The 22471-nt window shown below is 44.1% G+C and overlaps 1 protein-coding gene across 1 annotated transcript in view; it reads left to right on the plus strand.

Moving 5' to 3' along the window:
• Positions 1 to 395: 395 nt before the first annotated feature.
• The window catches only part of dock10 (dedicator of cytokinesis 10), a 61585-nt gene continuing 39509 nt past the window's right edge, over positions 396 to 22471 (plus strand). Inside the window, exon 1 of the mRNA XM_061072480.1 lies at positions 396 to 503. Within this exon, the coding sequence (XP_060928463.1) occupies positions 396 to 503 (108 nt within the window). The remainder of the gene's footprint in view (positions 504 to 22471) is intronic.

The raw sequence follows: 22471 nt of genomic DNA on the forward strand, positions 1-22471 counted from the left end.
TTTATCTTTAGCATAATCAAGTTGACAGATGATGGATGCTCCACACTGGAAATTGGTGCTCGGGCCCTTCAAAATACATGCACCACCTTTTACCCTACCATCAATGTCAGGGTTGCAGGGCGTGCAGGGTGTTTTATTATGAAGGTGCCAACCGGAAGTACTTGATTTATTCGGTCTCTCTTGATGCATGTCGGCGCACAGGCATCCTCTCTGCACTGGTGGTGTGTGTGAGGTGTGTGTGTGTGAGAGTGTGTGTGAGTGTGAGTGTAAACACAGCCCGGTCGGCTCATGTTAGGAGGAGTGAGCAGCAGCAGCAGCAGCAGCGGACCCCCCCCACCGCCCCCCTCACCCCACACACACATCCCGGCTGCTGAACCAGGGGCTCGGATGCGGAGATGGCAGCCGAGTCCACCCGGAGATTCACCAAGAACCTGCTGAAGCCGGGGAGCGCGGCGGAGATCCGGCAGACGGCGAGCAACGCGGTCCGGCACTCCGCAGTGACGGTGAGTGAGCCCCGGGGGGAGAGAGAGAGAGAGAGAGAGAGAGAGAGAGAGAGGGAGAGAAACCAACATGGTGGAGGACGGAGCATCACCACCTGTGGGCCCCTGCGACGAGCACCAAACGTGAACTTCCATGTGTTTGTGCACCGGGCTGCTGCTGCACATCTGCACGTCTGACATTGACATTCACGTCACATCTGTCCGCGCAGCGCTTGGTGCAGCAGCAGCAGCCTCGTATATCGATCCTGCAGAACAGGAGGAGGAGAGGGAGGAGAGGGAGAGAGGGACGATTCACTACGTCCAACAGAGGATGAGACGCAGTGGTCGTCGCCACATTTCTCTCTCCACTCCTCCGTCGTGAAGAAGCTGCTTATTGGCTGGTAATGTGGCTAGTAAGAGGTAGAGCCTATCGTATTCCCCCCCCCTCTCTCTGTGGGTTGTAGTGTAATCCAGGGTGAATGAAATGCAGCGGGTGTAGTAGGATGCGGTGTGATGCCCAGTTGTGGGGGGGGGGGGGGGGGTAGATGGATGGATGGAGGGAGGGAGGTGCAGAGGAGAAAAAGAAAAGGGGGAGATAAGGAGAGCGAGGTTAATCCGACCACTGGGTTTGATTCAAGGCCAATTACATGATCAGGTTGAGAGTATGGAGGGATGTGAGGGAGATGTGGGTGTGTCACGCCTCGGAAGGAGAGTCTGGGATCGACACATGCATGAGGGGGGGGGGCAGGAGAATGGAAGAAAAACAACCACATGCACACACACACACACACACACACACACACACACACACACACACACACACACACACACACTCACACTGGAGAGAGAGATTTGTGTTTTCATGATGTCATTTTGAGGACAAATCCTCCCCCTACGATCTGTGCACGAGTGTGTGTCTATGTGTGTGTGTCTCTGTGTGTGTGTTAGTGTGTGTGTCCATACTATGGAGGTTAGCACAGGGAAAGGTCACTCCACTCCAGTCTCTCCATCCTCTGCACTGACTGCTGTTAGTGTGTCAGTGGGACACACTGGCAGAGCAGAGCGAAGCGGGGATTGATTGAAAAAAGGAGGGGAAATCTAATAATAGGAGACAGGATTAAAACTAGAAAAGAAGTGAAGAGGCAGTTTTAAACCTCATCTTCATTTTCTATGAGCAGCCAGATGTTTACAGAATACTAATAATAAAGGAATCCTTAAAAGGAAAATCAGCTTTACTGACAGTTTGCATCCATCATGTCCACAAATGTTGAAAGACAGTATCGAGCACTATTGATTTGTTTTGTTGGATCCATACTTTGACTGGTGAGTCACCTTGCGTCTGTATTAGAGATTTACATATATCATTTGTCCTTCTCCAGAAACCGATTCCCATACCTGGACTTTGTGTATCGGCCGATACCGAGAACTTATCCGATACCAGTGCATTTAATGAAATGACAAATGACAAACATATGCTGTTTGCTACTCACCCTGTAGGGAGGTGATGAGTGCTAACGTTGGTGTGTGGCCTGGCTCAGGTTGAACCCTTTGATAAACAAAGACATACAAAGGATGAATGGTGCTTTTATTTTCTAGTTTGACCATCATAGCTGAAAAGAACACAAATAAATAAATCTAGGAATGCACAACAATCACTTTCTTTACTTAGCTGGAAACTGAAGTATTGCATATGGTTATTTTTCTTGTGGGATTTATCAGCATGAAGTATTTCCAAATTGCTGACCTGCTAGCTAGCTCTCTGGCTATCGTGGAACAGTCCTTGTTTGTGGCAGATCAGCACAACTGCTGTGTTGGAGCAGCAAAGAAGAGGTGATTTCTGGGACAATATAACCGCACATACTTTAAAGAAGTGGTATCTGATCGGTTCATAGATTTGCGTACTTGTCGCTGCCAGACCCGGCATTTCCAGCAGTATCAGAGGAATTTCCAAAGCTGGTGTCGTGAACATTTCTAGTTGGTATCATGCTGGACACTTAGATAAAGTGTTGCACCGGAGGAACAAAACACTGCAGAGCTTCAGTGCCTTGCCCTAAAGCACTTCAGCTGAAGTCCCACATTGAGCCTGTGGTTTTCAAGTAAAAATAACAGACAAACTAGAATCTACTGGCGTTCAGTAGAGCGCATACCTCCGCTAAGGCCCAACCCTCCACACAATTGTCTAGTCCTTATAGTAGAAATATAATAGGAAAGAGAAAAGATCCTGGAGCCTTGTAAACCCTGGTGTAAACCCACAGTGAGCTCCTTGGTGGAGGTAACGGAGTTAAGTTACAGAAAGTTACAGAAAGAACGGCCGAGATCAACAAGAGATTCACAAAGAAAGACCCGCTTTTCATCAGCTCTTCTTCTCTTATCATCCTCCAGTGCAACAAACTGCCTGGTTACTCCATTTTTTTCTAATATCTTGAAAAAGTAATGAGGAAAAAAAACATGAATAATTAGTCATATTTACAGATATACGATGCAGGAATGTAGCTAAGAGAGGTTCTGTGTGTTAATGGTCTGGTATAATGTCTGTGTTTGTGTATGTGTGTGTGTTTGTGTGTGTGTGTGTGTGTGGACAGGCTTAGGTTAAGTGAGTGTGTAAATGTCCATAGGCGTTGGATGTTTTTTGTGTGAGTGTGTTAATGCACGGCCCTTTTGTTGGTGAAAGAAACCAGGTCAGCAGAATCGGGCCCTATGGCACAACATCCACTGAAGCGAGAGCCTCTCTTCTCTCACACTGACCCCCCGCTCCATTTTCATACCAACCAGTTTTCCTCATTCACTGAACGGCAACCCCCCCCCCCCCCCGTGACTCCATCGCTTCCCCACTCTCCACTATATCCGAGTCACTTCTGACACTTGTTTCTCACTATCCCTCCGCTCTGCATGGGACCCAAGACAGACGAAACCAAAGTGTCTGTGTGAGTGTGTGTATCCATGAGCCTGTGCAGCCTACATGATACCTGGAAAATCCCCCTGGTGCACGCTGCATTCTTCCTCCGATGAGCAGCTCTGTGAAAGTAATCACCGCGTCCATGCTTCTCATAGCGGTGAGCCCACCTATCCTCAAATATGCAGGGAGCACGGACGGGTGATAGTTACAAGACTGAAGGATGTAACGGTGGTTGAACTTTGGTTTTCCATAAAGACATGTTGTGTTTCTGTGACCATGGGATGTTTTCCATTACATCCTGTCTGTCTCTGAGCTGCTGCATACCACATAACAGTGAAATATGATAGAACTAGAATTTCCACACTGTGGTTGTATGAATCCAGTGCAACCAGTGTAGTTTCAGTCTGTATACATTTTTTCCAGATGAGATGAAGTCACAGTGACCTTTGACCTTTGATCAGCCAAATCGAATCAGTTAATCTGTGAGTCTTAAGTGAACATTTGTGCTGAATTTGCCAGGGTTTCCTGGAAGTGTTTTTCACAGGGGAAAAACGGATTTTGTGAGGTCACAGTGACCTTGATCTTTGACCCCCAAGCTTTAATCAGGTTATCCTTGTGTTGAGTGAATGTTTTTGCCAGATTTAATGAAGTTCTCTTGGTGGTTGGGTGTGTCTGATATATCATGTTCACAAGAACATAAGGTCACATGTGACATTTGACCTTCAACCACCAAAGCAATATCACTGCATCCTTGAGTCCAAGTGAATGTTTTTACCAAGTGCGAAGAGATTTCCTCAAGAGATTCTCGAGATATCTTGTTCACATGGCAAACATGTGCTATGTGAACCTCTGACCTTTTGATATCCGTTTGTCCGTGAGTCCAAATTAACATTTGTACCAAATTCCTTCACTGCATTCCTGAGATAACATGGTCACAAGGAAAACATTTGTATTGTGAGGTCACAATGACCTTGACCTTTGACCTTAGACCACCAAAATGTATTCAGGTCATCTCTGAGTCCAATGAATATTTTTACCAAATTTGAAATTCCCTCCAGACGATCTTGAGATGTGTTCACAATATTGGAATCGATGAACAATTTGAAAACATAGTGCCATAAAAAGCCATAAAAATCAAATAGAAAATAACATTATCCACTGTATTTTCAACCTATTTCGGATTGTTGGCACCAGATAGACTGTTTTTATTTTTGCATCACTGCAAAAGTGAGCAGCCTTACAGTGAGGACACAAGTGTCATTGTTGTTGTGACTCCGGCTCCCTGCTGGGATGAACCACATGTCATACCATGCCTGGAGGACACCAGCCACATTAACCACACAGCCAGGGATTGGGCAGAACGTGCCCGCCCTGGCATCCCACTGTAGCTGAGTCTATTTGCCCACTAGCAAAGGGTTGCTTGTATGCAGTCACCAGCCGTCGTTGCTTTGGGCCATATGCATGCTCATTCCTTTTCCAAATGGCTTCCAGTTTCTGGTGTTTTGTCCCCGTGGTCCTGTCTTTTCTTTGGCAGATATTTCCTCTTCTTGCCCTTGGCAGCACCAGTGCCCTTATGGTATGACGAGCTTCATGCCTGTTCACATATAACTGTCTCTGGTACCCAGTGTCAGTCCAGGCTTTTTCTATGAATTTGCCATTGTGTAGCCAATGTTTATTTTCCAATCATAAAGACGGCCCTGTATGTAATGTAAAGTGTACAATAACTAAACCAGTGTTGTTTTTCCTGATTCAGCATAACTACAAATCCCTGTGCAGACTAAATTCGAAGAGCCAAAATTCTTGCTCTACCTGACAAATGGTAATCAGTTCATAAAGATGTAGTAGAATATGATTTTGAAAAAGATAAATGCAAAAATCACTTGTCTGAAAAGAATCTACTTCTTTAATCTGAAAACTTACTTTCAGACAGACTGATAGAGTTAACATTTTCTAATAATGATTTAGATTTTTAAACATTATTATAAATAATTACAAATATAAAGAAAACACACACACAAAAAAAAAAACTTTTTTGTAAAATTATCTTTTCTGCATTGTTTATTCTGTTAATTAAAATGCCGGCAAATATCTGCAAACATGAAGGATTTGTCTGTGAGAGGCTAGAATCTGCCAGTTGTTGGCGGCCAACCAATAAATCAATCGGTCTATACTGTCAGGTAGACATCTTAGTGTTATACTGGCCCCACTGGTTGAAGACCCCAGAAAACTGACGTGTAACTGAGATAAAAAAAAGTCTCACCTACGTTCCATAAACAGGAGGAGTCAGTCTGATTGTGTGATTTATGAGAGCAGCCTGGAGGTTATGAAATCCCTCCAAGAACGTGTGGGTTGCTTTGGAAACTACCTGACAGTGATGTTAAATCAGTGTGACTTATAGTTAATGGACTTAATACATGAAAACTCGTTTGGTATGACGTCTCTGACCAATGTGGTTCACCTCCATGTTCATTTGCTTGCTCCTGTTCTCCTTAACCAGTTGCCATAGAGAAGTACTGTGAGTGATCTTTAGCTTTAACAGTAACAAGTGAACACATACTCACACTGCAACATAAAGAAAGAAGGTCACACTTGGGTAAATATTCCTTTCTTTCCCCTTTTTACTTTTCTTTTTTTTGATGTGACCCAAAGCTTGAGGAGGTGAAACACATAGTTGAGCTATTATTATGATAATTATTGATATCAACTGATATGAACTTTTTTATCTTGATAGAATTTTTTGGTCATATTGTCCAACCCTGTTTTGTCTACATCCCTCTCCTCTCCTCTCCTCTCCTCTCCTCTCCTCTCCTCTCCTCTCCTCTCCTCTCCTCTCCTCTCCTCTCCTCTCCTCTCCTCTCCTCTCCTCTCCTCTCCTCTCCTCTCCTCTCCTCTCCTCTCCTCTCCTCTCCTCTCCTCTCCTCTCCTCTCCTCTCCTCTCCTCTCCTCTCCTCTCCTCTCCTCTCCTCTGTCTGTCTGGAGCTACATTTTGTGTCAGACAGCATGGAGCAGTCATTTGTTGGTGGGGGGTGCTCTTCGGGTGGTCGTCGGGGGGGACATGCTGTCAGTCTGACTCCGCTCGCTCCCCGATGACGCATCATGTCGACTGCGTGTGATGCATTGTGCGTGACATGCTGACCTGACTCTCTGTCTAGCATACATGCATGGAAGCCCTATAGCTGTCTGCCTGTTACAGAGTAATGTGAGGTACTTGTGGTCTCTCGGAGTGAAGCTGTGTGAAAAAAGCCTTGCAGCCTTCGAGGTTTCATCCGTGTCAGCATTTTATCTCTAATCAACCACACCTCAGTTTCAGGAAGAGAGTCGTCAGTGTCTCGTTAATCAGTCGCTGGCCACGCAGACTAATATTCCCGTCTCATACCAGTAAGTCAAACTGATAAGGCTGCAAATCAATTGTCCTGGTGGAGAGAAACGGGTCAGATTACCAGTAATTACTCTCCCACCATCCATGCCTCTGTTGCCACGGCAACACAAAAAGGTCACTTACGTTGGAATTCTAACAGGAAGCCCTCCTATCTCTCCTCGCATATCTCTACTTTTTCCCCTCCAGTGTATCTTGTTTCATCTCATCTATCGGTCCTCCGGTCCCACGCTCCTCTCATCGACGTCTTACAAGAAATTGTATAAGTTAATTTACTGGTTTGTGCAGCTGCGTGTATTATTCTTTTAATAACAACCCCGGTCCATCTTTCATCGCCGCCTTTGTTTTATGTTTTATTTATCTCTTTTGCTTCGCTTACGAAAGACATTATTAGAAGACTGGCTGCGCCTGTTGAAGGAGAAGTGCGCTGATCCTGACGTTTCTCTCACATGATTCCTCTTATTACATCTGGACAGTGGTGAGGTAGGACAGGAGCCAGAACCGAGCTCATAATTAGATCAGACATCAGCAGTCTGTGGCTCTTATCATTTCAGAAGGTTAGACCATTAAAAGAGGAAGACCGGGGAGGAATGAGGAAGGAAGGGTGAGAAGAGGAAGAGGAAGATTCAGTGAGCACTGAGGCTCTACTGCAGATATCTTGTCATCTTATTAACACTGTCCATGTTTGTGCGTGTAATCTAGTCATACATTTAGCCCAATTTAGAAGCAGTATTTGCACACGTCATTAGCAAACTGGAGTGTTCTATATTCACAAGTTTGCACGCTGGAAACTTTTCCGGTCCCTGTGGGCGTTCACGCGAGTGTTACAGTTCTTTAAGAAAGTTGCGTTTCACAGCACCTCAGGACAGAGAATAGAAATGCAGCGCACTATTGTTTTATTCCCACAGATTCAGATACAAAGCTTTCTGACAAATCAACATTTCCCTGCCTGCCAATACACTTATGCTCTTACATAAGCTGGATATTTGGAAAACGTACCGCAGTTGGATTGTATAACCATACAAAGAGACTCAACAAGAACAATCAAGAAAAGAGCTTTGCGTCTCTTACATTGCATTGGAACTATTAATGTAGGAGTATACAGAATAATACATTTAATATAAAGAACTTTTATAGAATAACACCCTAAGTTGGGTTTCCGCTTGGTACAAAAGTCTTCCACACATAAAAATATATATATATGTGAATTCTTCATTTAATGCTACTTTCGTCCCTCATTTTTGAAGATATATTCTTGATGGCATGCATAGTTTGTGATGTCTGCATGTGTTGTTGTTCTTTCTCAACGATACAGATATTTTCACACTGTGACAAAACTACAGACAAGACCAACGTGGAATTGAAACAAACCCCCCAGTCAGACTTATTGAAGTACACTCTCCTGTCTCTGTCTGTAGTTTGTGAGATAACGTGGTGTTTTAGGGTTAAAGTCTACTCAGCTACTTCTCCTTATCTTCTTCATATCGTACTTGACATAGATCTTAAATTTCATTCATTATGGTCCTAAAAATGCTATATCCAACTCAGCAAGTGCCATAACTGACTGACTCCAGCTAATGTTGATCCGGGTGCAGTTTCCTTGAGGGAAGACCCTGATTACACAGTAGCTGAATTAGCGCTGGTACATAGCGCCACACTGATCAGCCAGGATATTAAACGCTGTCAGAGGTTTTTGATGTTGTGGCTATTGGGTTGTTTTGACTGAACATGAAGTCATGGAAAATAACTGAAACTCAAAAAACAATCAAAACAGGCCCCAGTATTAAAACTTGTAACGGGTCCTCATGTTGTGGTTCATCAGGGTATGACTGATCGTGCCCAGCAGACAGACAGACAGACAGACAGACAGACAGACAGACACACAGACAGACAGACACACAGACACACACACACACACACACACACACAGACACACACACACACACACACACACACACACACACACACACACACACACACACACACACACACACACACACACACACACACACACACACATTGATTTATTCGTGTCATTTTGAATGCACCACCCTCTTTGGTCCACTGTCTCAAAATCACCTTTGCGTTTTTGTCACACGATCGTTATCGGTCTCAGCTTGCATTACTGTAACATCTTGCAAGGAAGTTACAAATAAGATTGTGAAAGTGTCACCTCCTCCTAGGCCGCGTTGTTCACACGAGGGACAGGATGTCATGCTCACCAACACACACTCACACCCACACCCACACACACACACACATAAACACACACACACACAGATGTGGTGTCTCTAGACAACTCGGCTTGCAGCGTTTCTCAGAAGCACTTCTCCTTGGCGCCTCCGTCATGTGGTGCAACTTAAATATGTCTCATCACTTTTGAGATTTCAGCAGCAGGGTGAAACACACCTTTTTCTTTTCCTCTTGTCGGATCTCCCTCTCTGTTCCTCCCTCCACTTTACCTCCTCTCTCCTCAATCTCTTACCTGTTCACTTCTTACCTTGCTCCCTCTCTGCCTTTTTTATCCTAGCACCACGTGAAATCCCCTAATAACCTCCACTTCCTTTCTACTGCCTCCATCTTTCTCCAACAGCCCCTGGATTACGTTCACTCGGCTCTTCTTCTCCTCGCTCCTTGTTCTGTCGAGTGAATGCTTCTGCTGTCACCGGTGTGTTTATACACGCAGACAAGAGAATAGAGAAAGGGATTAGAGAAGATGAATAGCTCTTTGACATTTGTTATGACTGAGCTGCCTGCTCCTCGGCCGTGTTTGCCTGATAACAGTAGGGCCGTGCACTGCCAGGCCTTGGTGTGCGTCTCTCTCGCTCCCCCATCGTCTAAATGACTCATTCAGAAAGGGCAGAGAAATAAAAGCAAAGCGAGGAGAGAGAAAAAAGCCTGCGAGCCTGTCACTGGTGACACTGTCTCCCGCTGAATTCCCCCCACTGTTTGAACTCCGTGTGATGCTGCACAGTGATCTCAGTAATGTACGTGCTGGGTGTGAGCACAGGAAGTCCCTGACATACATGGACAGTAGCATTGTGGTGTAGGACAGCCAGTTGTTGAATTGTATAAGAGAGTAAAAGTCTGTTTAGTCTAGGTAGGAAAAGGGGATAAAGAGAAAGTGTCTGTCAGTGTTTGTGAGAGGTCACATGAGAGAGAGGGAGAGAGCGAGGTCCCCCGAGGCTCCACACATTGTGCCAAAGTGCCTTTACAATAGGCTCTTTGGAGAGAGAGAGAGAGAGAGAGAGAGAGGCTTCACAGCCAGTGAACCGCTGCATTCACACTGAGCTGACCGGGCTGCGCCTCGCCGGAGCTTAACTTTTATCCCCTCTCTCGTTCTGTAAAACTCCATCCAGCCTTGCCGCCCTGCCACGCACCTTCACCGACACCAGCGTCCACTCCACTCGTCCATCCAGACTCTGTTCATGGCCCTCAGGGAGAAGGGTTGAGGAAAGGAAGGGGGGGGGGTCCACTTCACATACTGAGACTAAGAATAGTTCAACGACTCTCTGCGAGTGAATCGCTGTGTTGTGTCTCTCCCTCACTCTGCATTCCACAGTAGGAGGCCATGAATATGTTAACGCCATTACCGTCCGACCTCCATGGCCTGCTGCCCTCACCCTGTGTATCTGCACACACACACACACACACACACACACACACACACACACACACACACACACACACACACACACACACACACACACACACACACACACACACACACACACACACACACACACACACACACACACACACACTGATACACACTGTGGCAGTTCTACGTGAAATGGACTTTGCTCTAATTTACTGTCTCCTCTGACTGGACAGAGTGGGACAGAGGGAGCAGGGGCAGGATCCATCTCATTAGAGATATAATCTGTAACCATTCGTCGTTAAGATGTCTAAAAACAAAGAGACCTATGTTAAATATTTTGTTGTGTATTTAGATTATGCAAAATGTTTCCAACAATTTTCAAAAACAGAGAAAATTTAAGGTCACAGGACTTTTCCTTTCGGTCGACTTTTAACTTCATCACATCCACTTCAGCTGTGGTTTTGCCCGTCACTGCTGTAACCCGCAGCTCAGACCATATATGACGAAGGAGAACCTTTTGTTATTGTTTTTATTGAGAGACCCCTAGCGGCCAAAATGACAAATAATCAGATGCTACATTTTGTCCATGTCGACCTCAGAGTCTGTAAATCTTAAAAACAGGACTGTGTAATTGTCACGTGGTCAAATCCTCTAGATCCCTTTTCTCCCTCTCGGCTCTGCCTGTCGAACTGTTCCCTGTTGGCTTTGATCAACCCGGCTGAACATCCCATAATCCTGTCTGACCGTGTCTGTCCTCCTGGCCCCAGTGTCAGGAAGTACAAGAGAAAGAAACAAGCAGCAGCTTTTGTTCATATTACACTACTGGCATCAGCAGCGGTTACACACATCCATCCACACGACGCTCACAAAGATAAAGGTACACGTGTGCATACACACTGTATTATGTCTGTGGTACCTGTACATCTGTTAGAAATAGAAAAGGCAGTTCTCACTTACAGATCATGTGTTGACTTAAGTAGCAGATCATAGACGTAGACTGCTTGGGGGACCCAATAACTGATAAAACACTTATAGTCTCAAGGGAAAGCTGATTTGGAATAGATATGTATGAAAAATATATATTTTCAATGGTGAATCATTTTTTTTTACACAGCACATCAAAGGGCTGGAGATTAGACAGAGTTGATCCAATAACCAACGCAAAACAGACCTTTATTTACTCAATCTACAGGGATTTTGTAAGGATTCATTTGGTGTTTTGCAAAATACTTGTAGCATTGGATGAGAAGATCGATACCACGACAGCTTCAGGATGAAACTATAGTTCACATTTAGTAGGGTGATATGACAAGCCTGGTTCTGTCTATAGACCTTTTTAAATAAAAAAAAAACATTTTAAGACTAAAAGCCAAAAATGAAATTGGAATTACATGAACAAATACACAACAAATGTGAGTAAGTTTTCTACTTAGGTCCATTTCTAACTTGTAAGGACTCTTTAGGGATATAGTCAAAGTTTTTATTCTGCTTAGTCATGAGTCCTGCTGACTGAGAGGTGTCTCACTGAAATGTGTCCCCCCGGAAACATAGCCTTGAGGTAAATAGCTTAAAAAGTGAAGGTAGTGAAGTCCAACATAGATCCGTGACTCTCTGAGATGGTTGTGGATTCTGATATTAAGCGGGAAGGAGTCAGTAGGAATTTATATTCTTTTACATCCGAAGCCAGTCTGTGCAACTGTGCTTGTGTCTGAATCACTCTGTGTGCATACATCAATATGTGCACCTTAAACGACGGACAAAGACCTGAAATGGGGTCTGCAAAAGAAATAAGCGAGAGGGTGGGAAAGCGCATCGGGCAGAGAGGGAGCAGAAGGGACTTTTAAGTCTGTGAGCAGGGGAGAGAAAGAGGGGAGGGAATTGGGGGGAAACGTATAAGGAGGGATAACGCATAATGAGAGCGCACGAGGAAAAGTCTTCAGAACAGCTGCGTCCTCGGTCTACACTGGGACCTCGGGGAGAAGGAGCAGTGCTGAGTGGGCGTCTGGTGGATAGTCAGCGCCGGGGTGGAGGTCACTCTGAGGTCACATGTAGGCTTTGTGTAGGTGGCAACTGTATGCAGGCGTTATAGTTGAATGATTTATTGCACACGAGGCATTGAGGTGGGCTTCTTCATAGCTGTGACTGTGTAGATTGGGGTGGGGGTCTTCATAAAGTCTGATGATTTTATTATTAGTGTGAATTAAGCTCATCTGTAAATGTTTTAAATACCAACAGATGTTTTACTGTTTTCAACTGTCCGAGTGTGAAATTCTGCCACGACTACGTTACAGTAAATATTGGCTTCAGGCTGATGTAGGATGAAGGGGCGGGTTCAGAGGGAGGACACATTTTTCAAGCTCACAGGAAAACCGAAATCGTTTGGAAAAGTTGCTCGACAAATTACAGGACAGTTACAGTTTCCTACCGTCGGTGACTCAGATCTGCAGAGGAAGTAGAGATAAGAGATTTAGGGTATTTCAGAGTTTGACTTGGCTCCTGTGAAGGAGGGAGGGAACTGTCTTTATTGGCGGGAGCTTCTCTCACCTGGACGGGAAACAGGAGAGGCCTACAGCAGCTGTCGAAATGACCCAGATGTGAACACAGAGAAGTGGAATCATGACCACTGTAGAGGACTGGTGTTTATTATTCTGCTGCACAGCTCTTTCCTGTACTGTCAGCGTTCGATGAACAGATTATTATTGGCAAAAACCTTCTCTCCTTTACAACAGAGGGAACAGCTCTTCTGCTCCGCTCGATGCTGTTACCTTAAAATGTCCGTGGTGTGTGCGGACCAAGCTGACACGTAATCTGCGTTTTACTTTAATATTTAATAACAATCTAACAGTGGTCAGTACCATTTTAAAAGTACGCCACAGAGTTAAAGTGCTTTACCACCACATGCATTTTTGCATAAAGATGGGTAGCACTGCAAACCATTCATTGCAGAGCGCGTGAGAAGCTGTGACCTCAAGCGTCAGGAGGGAGGAGGGGATGGGATGGGAGGAGAGAGGAGGGGGAGAGAACCGCTGGGAGATGTGGAGAGATGCCACGTGGGAGAGTGAATTAATGAGGCACCAGCTCTGTGACAGTAGCTGTGTGTCTTTCTGCTGCTTATACAGCTAATTAAGACTGGTATTCTGTAATGCTATTCTAGTACATGTAATATTTGTACTCTCTTGTCTTTTACAGTTCAGGCTTGTTTTTCAACGTGATGCAGGTTTATGAAGGTGTGAGTCAGTGATTAATTTTCATAAACAGTTTTATCATAAAAATATTTTCTTAATCCCCACCCAGCGCTCCATCCCACCGAGCCTTTGCTAGAGAAAAAAACACATGTAAAGATAAATACGTTAAAGTTTAATCCCAGCTGAACTCACCACATAAAGCCAAAAACAACAAGAAAAAAAGAAAACGGAGAAAACCTAAAAAAAGAATAATACAGGGTAGACGAAAAGAATAGAAACTTCAATTCAAACTGCTTCAACACTCTTGGCCAAGGGTTCAAAGGAATACATTTATTCTGGCCAGAGATTATATATTAAAAATAAGTATTAGTTTGAATGTTTTTACCATTGACTCCACACTGAATGGAAGGATCTTACAGAATAGACAAAGAAACAATACTGTACTTAGATGAGGGTCACCTCACCTGAAGCACAGATCACTTCCACCTACATCATAAAAAGGATTTATTATAATAGAGTAAAATTTTTCCGAGGAAATACAAAAAAATTATATTTTACCATATCCAATATGGTTTCTGGGCGATCACCTGGTGCTGAAGATAAAACCATCTCTGGACTATGTTTTATCCCACATGCATTTCATGTGTCTCCATAAATTATGCAATGAGCAAACTATAAATAAATAAAAAACGCTTTCCCACTTTACATACAGCTGACCTCTTCATTTCTATGTTCATAAGGCCTCTTCAAATGCTACATGAACTAAGCTGTGTGTTGGATTTGTGTCTCGTCTGGATTTTTGCAAAAACTAAGAGGTTTCTGGAGGTTTTGGTGGTCTAGGAGTGAATTTTCAGGCCGGTTAGTTCAAGCAGAATGAAAGGAAATTTCTTAACAATGCAGCTGCTCCTCACCAACTTCCCCATATCCCCCTCCTCATCATCCCCTCTCATGCTCTCGCCCCTCTGCCTCGGGACCTCAGTTCAGTAAAGACATTTTAATAGCTTCCTTTTATAAACAAACCAGCTGCCAGACGACCAGATAGTATCTCTGGCACAGAGCGCCTCCTGCAGGTCATTGGTTGGAGGCATGGCAGAGGCAGCGGCTGGTACTCCGAGGTGTGGAGACTGGCACGATGCACTGGGCCTGCTGTGGTGAGCTCTCAGCACTAGATGGCATTGGCTGTGTGCTGTTGCTCAGTTCCTCCTGTTACTTCCTCCAGAAAACAGCTGAACTCAAGATTCAGATAAAACTCTAAGAAGTTAGACATCACTCAACATGATCTTTTCACTTTGGGGTTGCACAGTTATAACATTCAATCCGGATTTTGATTGATAGTCGCCGTTGCTTTCTCAAATTAAAATAGTTTTCTATTGTTTGCATTAAGAGGGAAGTCCTTTTCTAATTTCCTCCCCGGGTTGCTTCTAACAATGATAAAGCTGCTGTGCATTGTAACATGTGCATTCATGTGACAATCAGACCTCAGAAGCTAAATCAAAACTAACATAGAGATGCATAATAAAGCAGGAACAACAAAATCAAGAGCAGATCCACTTCAAACACTATTTTGCTGCAGCTGCTGCACATTAGGGCAACGCCATGATTTCCCATGAATAGCTTTCACCTGACTTGTAACCTGATAGATTCTGCCACCACATGAGTTTCATATAAACAATTTTTCAGATAAAAGTGGCTTAAAACCTTAATCCAAATTCGTAGAAAGGCAGTTCTGATTGTCATCTTACTATGAGATATAATATGTGTATCAAGTAAAAAAAACAACACATCAGGTGCATCAGGTAAAGAAAAAACCTGCAGACTTTTTGTGTCTTCCTGTTATGCAAGATACGTTTTACTGTGGTTTTGCAACCACCAGCTGAGGTTTTACTAAGAACTGTAAATCAGGATGAGTTTGAGACTATATTAATTGCACTAGAGAAGAAGATGAACTACAGAGAAAAACATAGGAACGTCTTGAGCTGCAGAGTTCCTGTTCTTTATTCTATGAGCTATAAAAATGGGTCCTTTGAACGACATATAAATGACTTGATCAATTTAATTTGCTCAAACAAATCAGATCAAAACTTATTCAGCTCTTTCTGGCATGATCTGCACCTGGGTTCCTGAGAAACAGATTTATTTTATTTGAAAGTTTGTAGTTTCAGTGCTCTCGTCTTTCTGTAGCTGCTCAGTGTGAATCCACCATCTCTGCAGCACATTACACAAAAACACTGGATGTGTGTGTGTGTGTTGTGTGAGAACAGGGGGTGTAGTGCATAGAGGTCGACCTTGTGTCCCTGCTGTTGCCCTGCGAGTGCCACGATGGGGGGGGGGGGGCCAGGCCGGAGTTTGCCGAGAACCCTGCACACGTGAGTGACAGCATCCTTCCTGTTGTGGTCACCATGGGAACAGGATAGTGTTTTCCCGAGTAAACCCAGCGGAGCCCTGTGCCACATCAAAGGCTGCTGCCATGAGTCAGGCTGCAGCTCTACAGGGAGCCTAACTTTAGCCCAGTAACTGCTTACAAGGCAGCGCGGATGAGTTTAAATGGACTGTGGTTTCCTACTCGGCCTAGTGGAGGTATTTGAAATCAGGAGAATAGCTTATGTTGGTCTTTTAGTCTAAATAACCTGCATGCAATTGCGGCTTGAACACACGAATACCGGCAAAAACCAAACTCCTGCAATACTAGTGCACATGGCCCGTGCACTACTTTTTCACTTCCAGTGTTGTTCTGCAAAGAAAAGGTTCCACTGGGAGACGGAGGGATTTCAGAGGCCGATACCGTACAGCTGGAAAACATTAACTCTGAAAATGAGGGCCCTGTACACCCCGATGATGTCATCCTTTACAGACGCTCAGACTGACACACAACTTAACCCTGGTTACACAGAAGCAAACTTTTCCCAAACATATTCCCTATTATTGAAGTTAGCTATCCTCCCGGTGTTTCTTTTATTTCAGCAGGCTCTCTGAACAACACGAAAAAACTATAAACCCTGTCTTCAAGTTGTACACTTTATGTTTTATAAATGAACTACTTAGATTTGAATTATATTGCCTTGAAAACCAACAATAGCAGTAAAATGTTTATATGTTACAACATAAAAAGGCTATTCTGAAATAAAACATGCAGAACCATAACTCGAAAATGAGTACTTTTATACTGCGGTACTCTAAAAACGTCCGTCTTCCTGTTTGCAATAATATTCTCCCAATAATGAATCTGTAGCTTATTGCCCACATCAAGGAGGTCATGGTTTCACCCCGTCCATCATTACGCACAAACTACTGTATGAATTTCAATGATATTTGGGGGAAGGATGCAGTATGGGCCAAGAAATAACCAAATACATTCAGGGGAGGATTCGGACAAAAGAGGCAGATCCAGGAATTGTTTTAATCACTTTATTCTTTAACATCGCATGCATCCTTCAACATTTCCACAGTTTTCCCAGGGAATAATTCATGGATTGACTTGGAAATAAATTAGGGAACTGAAATCAATGAGTGTGTGCGAAGTGGTGCAGCTTGATTTAATTTAAGTGGACTGTTAGGTATGCACTCTACTGAGGTCCATTCTAGTTTTCATATTATTTAAAGGCCCTGATTCTGTCTTGGAGATCTCTCTTGGAATTAAAACCTACTTAAATACTTCTTTTAGTTTAATTTCCTGCAAGGTCACATTTAATAGCAGCAGTTACTTACAAAGTCACAAGTGCTTTCTCTTGTTTCCTTTCCTTTTATCTCTGTTCTCGGAAAAGTCTGAGAAATAACAGTTCCATATCATTTGCTCTCTCTGAAGTTATTTGGAGACTAAATGACCCATGGAATAAAGAAGAGGTTGGCATTCATCATCCGAGTTTCAAAGGAGCTTAGAAATCGGGCATGTGAGTTACAGATGAGCAATTGAGCATAAACGGAGCGACAGAAGAGAAAACAAGCAGGTAAAAGGAGGAAATAGAGCAGATTGTTGCATCTCATTCTGTGTGTGGTGTCAACACTTTGTGTTTTTGTCTTGGGATGTGACACTATCCTTGTAGAGTTTTGTTCTCCCCTCTCATTTAGTAATTTATTTATTCCTCTAACAGTATACTGGTGTTCTGGGAGATGAGCTGCTTAGCTCTGCCTCACCTCCATGTTTGTGTCTCCATCCGCAGAGAGCCCAAGTCTTTTTCCTCGTTTCCCTTCCACACAGGTTCAAGGTCCTCATTGCATATTTAACACTCCACCACCTCGTTCTATGAAATCCGCCTCGGGTGCTTCTGCTCTAAATTCATCCCTCCCTCTGTTTTATATGGAGGGGAAGTGAAACAATCACAAAACGGGCTCCAGCAAAACAAACAAATTGCAGAGAGGATCGTAGTGATCAAGGCAGGGCAATTTTTATTTATGAAGCACATTTCCTACGCAGAGTTAGAGTCAAGGGACACAGAGAAAATCAACGCAGAGACAACATTTTTAGAAAACGATTAAAAAATCTGAAAGCATAGTTTCACACAATTTCCTAGCATAATAAAAGATCGAAATGATTAGTGTTATTGAGACTGCAGCGTTTCCGCATTAAGACTGCAAGGTTTTCCAATAGGAAAGGTGCAGGAATTTTTCATTTGATATTTATTTGGCTTTGTATCAACAGTGAAAGACTTGCAGCATGAATGTAATGTGATCAGACCTCCTCCAATGATGTCACAATAGCCTTCAACCAAATACAAGCACTGTATCTTTTCCATTGAAAATGTATTTTATGTTGTGTGGACCAGTGCATACAAATCATGTTGTAAAAACATAATGCTATAAAAGTTTGAAACTTGGCTGTTGCGTAAATGTTGGCAAATTTGTAAGATTTAGTAATCTGATATTTGAGTAACATGACCTGCTCATTATTCTCTTCATGGAGTATTCCAACTATGTAGAAGCAGCACAGATCTGCTGCACCAGAGAGTCCTAATAATAGGAATTTCGAACAGTCCCCTTAAATTTTTGCACCAAATCTTCCATGTCCGTTTGGACATATAGCTCTTAAATGATTAAAGATACAGATGAAGTGTTGATTCCTCTCTGAATCCACATTATCCCAGCTACATATTGGTGATAAATACAGGTTTCCCGTCCTATTTTCACTGTACAGTGGTGGAAAAAGGCCTACCGCCCTATGAAACCACGTTTAAATCCACCAGATCTGGATTTTTTATTTGGATCTATAGATATCAGTCCCCTAAATGAGGCAGATTTTGCAACGTTTAAGAAAGTTATTTAAAAATCTTGTATCCCCCCTTTTGTGCGGATCTGCCACTAAACTAAATGGGGTCTTTTTTTGGTCCGTGTTCCATCCTTTCACCAAGTTAGTCGGAGTAAGGAGTAGTTTTTGTGTTATTCCGCTGACAAACCAGCCATTCGACAAACCAACAGGGTTGAAGAGGTAAAAATCACATGAACGCCATCTCAACATCACTTACACTCCTTTAAAATCATATTATCTACTAAGACTTTATAGTCCAGTGCAGCATCAATTAAATGCAATAATTCAAATTCAACCATGGTTTGGATGGAGACAGTCAAAACGCCACAGTGATATGATCAGTGTTTGTGTACAGTGTGAAGACAGGCGGAGTGAACGAGAGCTCGGCTGTGGAACATGGGGACTCTGCTGGCAGCTAGAGGGCATGATTGTGTGTGGGCATATTTGCATGACAGGACCATTGTGGCGGCCTGGCGTTCACACAAAGCCCATCTCTGTGGTTTCTGTGAGCTTTAGCTGCAGCCATCAGGCATGTTGCACTGAAGAGCTTTTACTGAGATGCAGTGGTTTTGGAGGCCGGGGGTGCGGGGGCGATGGGGAGGATGGTGTCGGCGGTGGGTGCGGTTAGCGTTTCATCTCTCTCGCCTCTTTGTACATTGCACTGGACATGACTGCACTGTCATCTCCTGCCGAGTGGGACACATTAACATTTCTACACCGCGTGGGAGAGATTTTGCGACGGCCCTGTGTGGACACGCCTCTCTATGCGTTTGTGTTTGTTGCGCTGTTTATATTTAGCTATGTAAAGCTTTATAATAACGAGCATTTATGTGGGCAGTGGGTGGCATCGTCTGTCACATTAACATGGACACTAATGACCTTAATCGTGACCTAACAACATCACCATGGTTACCTCCTACTCTCTGCAGGGAGCGCGGCATTTGCAAATGTCTTGACCTCCACATAACTGTATAAGTCACTAAATTATAGATCTGCAGAGGGCCTTTGACTATTATGCATACAACAAGCCAAATTATATTGCATTACAAGCTAAATATGTTAAACATTACCTTAAACGACCCGATAGGTGCACAAAGCTGTTTCTATTGCAGCGATGCTTCGTACATGCAGCGCTTGTCGGTCACATTTGCATGTTTAAACTAGGGATTTGTTATAAAATTGTAATGTAATTTGAAACATCCACAAATTAAATTAAAGTTATTGTGTCATAACTAAACATAAAAGCTTGAAAAGACACAAGTGAACTCAAACCATCGCATGTATATTACGACAATAAGCTTCACCATATATATATATAGGACATATATTTATCCATGGGAACATATTCTAATTGATTTGAACAGTTATGGTTCCATTGAATAGATATTACAGCTTAAAGGAGTTCCGCTTGTCTCAGTCAGCTGGTTTCCTTTGTTTGGATTCTCTCTCCAAACCAAAATCCAGGCTGCAAAACTCCTCTTCTCAGACGTTTGGGTGTCATCAGTCTTATTTCCCTCAGATCAAGTGTGACTGGCACGAACACGAAGAGGAATTTTAGACGAGATTTCAAATTGCTGCAGAGCATTTGAAAACCATTTGGTTCTCAGAGCGCTCTTTGTTCTTTCGCTTAAGCCACAAACTGGAATCAGAGATGATAGGGACCAGATGTTATGGTGACATGAGAAAAATCGGAGTGGTGAAAGCGATTGTCGCTGGAGCTCTGGGACATCAAATCTGCTGTACAGGAATTTTATTGAAGAGCTTCAGTCGGTTTCCTATTGCCTGTTTATGTGCTGATTCAAAGTCGGGGGGGGGGGGGAATTTCACATTGTAGCTCTACAGTCAGAAAACTCCACATGCATGCTCCGTCTGTAAAGCCGCCCACTCCCCCACTTTCCAACCATCCGCTTTCCTTTCAACAGCCCCTCTCACCACTGCTCCCAAACACTCTTCCCTGCGCCTGACACACACTCTGCCCACCTCCACGCTGGAATATTAAACAGAATTTACTGTCGCAGATGCATGAATATGCATAAACACACACCGCAATGGAATCTCTGTGCACTGTCTTGTGAAAAGCAACAGTTTATTTCACCGAATCAGTCGCAGTGTGCAGGAGTGTGTCGTCAGTGCACACACTGCAGAGGCAGAGCCAGCAGAACTCCTGACTTGAAAGGACCGGTGTGACTGCAAAAAAATTGGACACCGACAAGTAAATGCAGCAGAATGAAAAATCAGAAAGAATATGTGTGTGTCTGCGTGTAGGTGCATACAGTATATGTGTGTGTGTGTGTGTGTATATAGCAGCTGGTTCTGGTCAGCTGACAACTATTGTAGACTGTGATTTGTTGGGTGAGCTGGGCTGGGCTGAACCGTGCACAGCTGCAGTCTCTCTCTCTCTCTGTGTGTGTGTGTGTGCGTTAGAGAGCGAGGGGGAGAGAGAGACATGTAAGGCTGCCACTGTGTGAGCTCTGCAGCGGCAGCATTAGGAACTGGAGACTGGAGCAGTGCAGGAAAAGGCAGAGGGAGCTTGCAGGGCAGGACTGGTGGAAGTGAAGCCTGAGGGGAGGGGGGGGCGAGGTCGGACGGCTATGAAGCCTCAGTTTTCCCACCGGGCTTGAACACGGCGCAGCATCACTGGCTGGACCAGGGGGCTGAAGTGAGCTGCACGAAAACTGTGTCATCCAGACAGACAGCTGAGCTCAGGTTCAGACCAGGTGAAGCCTCTACTGCTGGACGGGACCAGGCCGAGCTGAGGGGCGACAGCAGTGGATTATGGGTTGTTCTGCCAGCGTGGTCCTACTCCTGCGCTCGGTGGGCGAGGCCGACTGCGGTCACATGTGTTCTCGGCAGGACCGGATGTCATTGGACGCGGCCACGCCCACCCTAGAGGGTTACACCTCTGCCACCTCACCTTTGACCATCATTGTAATGGTAACCAGCAGCACTGCACTTCCAACGACCTCCTACCTCCAATGCATGTGTGGGCAGGGAGAGGGGACTCCAGGACGTGGGAGGGAAGCATCACTTGATGGGCTTTACTCTATAGTTTTGTGCATTTGTAGTTATAATGATGGAGACGTGCTCGGAGCCAGTAGGTACAGGGATAGAGCTGTTTCTGTTTTGCCAGTTTGAAGCAGGGATATTAATCCATGTATATAAACTTATTTGTGGCATTTTGTGTTTTCTCCTCATTTCTCTCTGCAGCTGAGATTGAGAATGATCAATGGTCGAGGTCTGGTTGTTTCCATTCACAGCTGAGAGGCAGGAGGACGGAAATGGAGGGAGTAGAATAGAGGGGGATGGTGGGGGTCAGACATGAGGAATCTAGTTTCTGTGGGAAAATTAGCTTTCTCTGCGTTTGGGCTACAGAGAACATGATAAAAATAGCCACCAAAAAGATGGGGCATGACAGTTCTGTGAATTAATGCATGAATGCATGAAAGGATGAACGGCGAGATGAAGGAATCTGTGAATTAATTAAATTAACATAAGCCTGTGTTTCTCCTGACTGACTTTTTCTTTCAGAACAATGTTACATGTAGGACATCTGTTTGGTGTCTGTATCCAACGGTGCTGGCCAGACCTTTTTTTTATTCCAGGAAAGACCCTGGTTTTTGTAAGACTAGTGGAAACAAATGTTCAAGCTTTGGCAAGATGGGATCTTTACTGTCGCCTTTTCAGTTTCCCCTTTC

The sequence above is a fragment of the Limanda limanda genome, chromosome 6, assembly GCF_963576545.1.
Source record: "Limanda limanda chromosome 6, fLimLim1.1, whole genome shotgun sequence".
NCBI classification, from domain to species: domain Eukaryota; kingdom Metazoa; phylum Chordata; class Actinopteri; order Pleuronectiformes; family Pleuronectidae; genus Limanda; species Limanda limanda.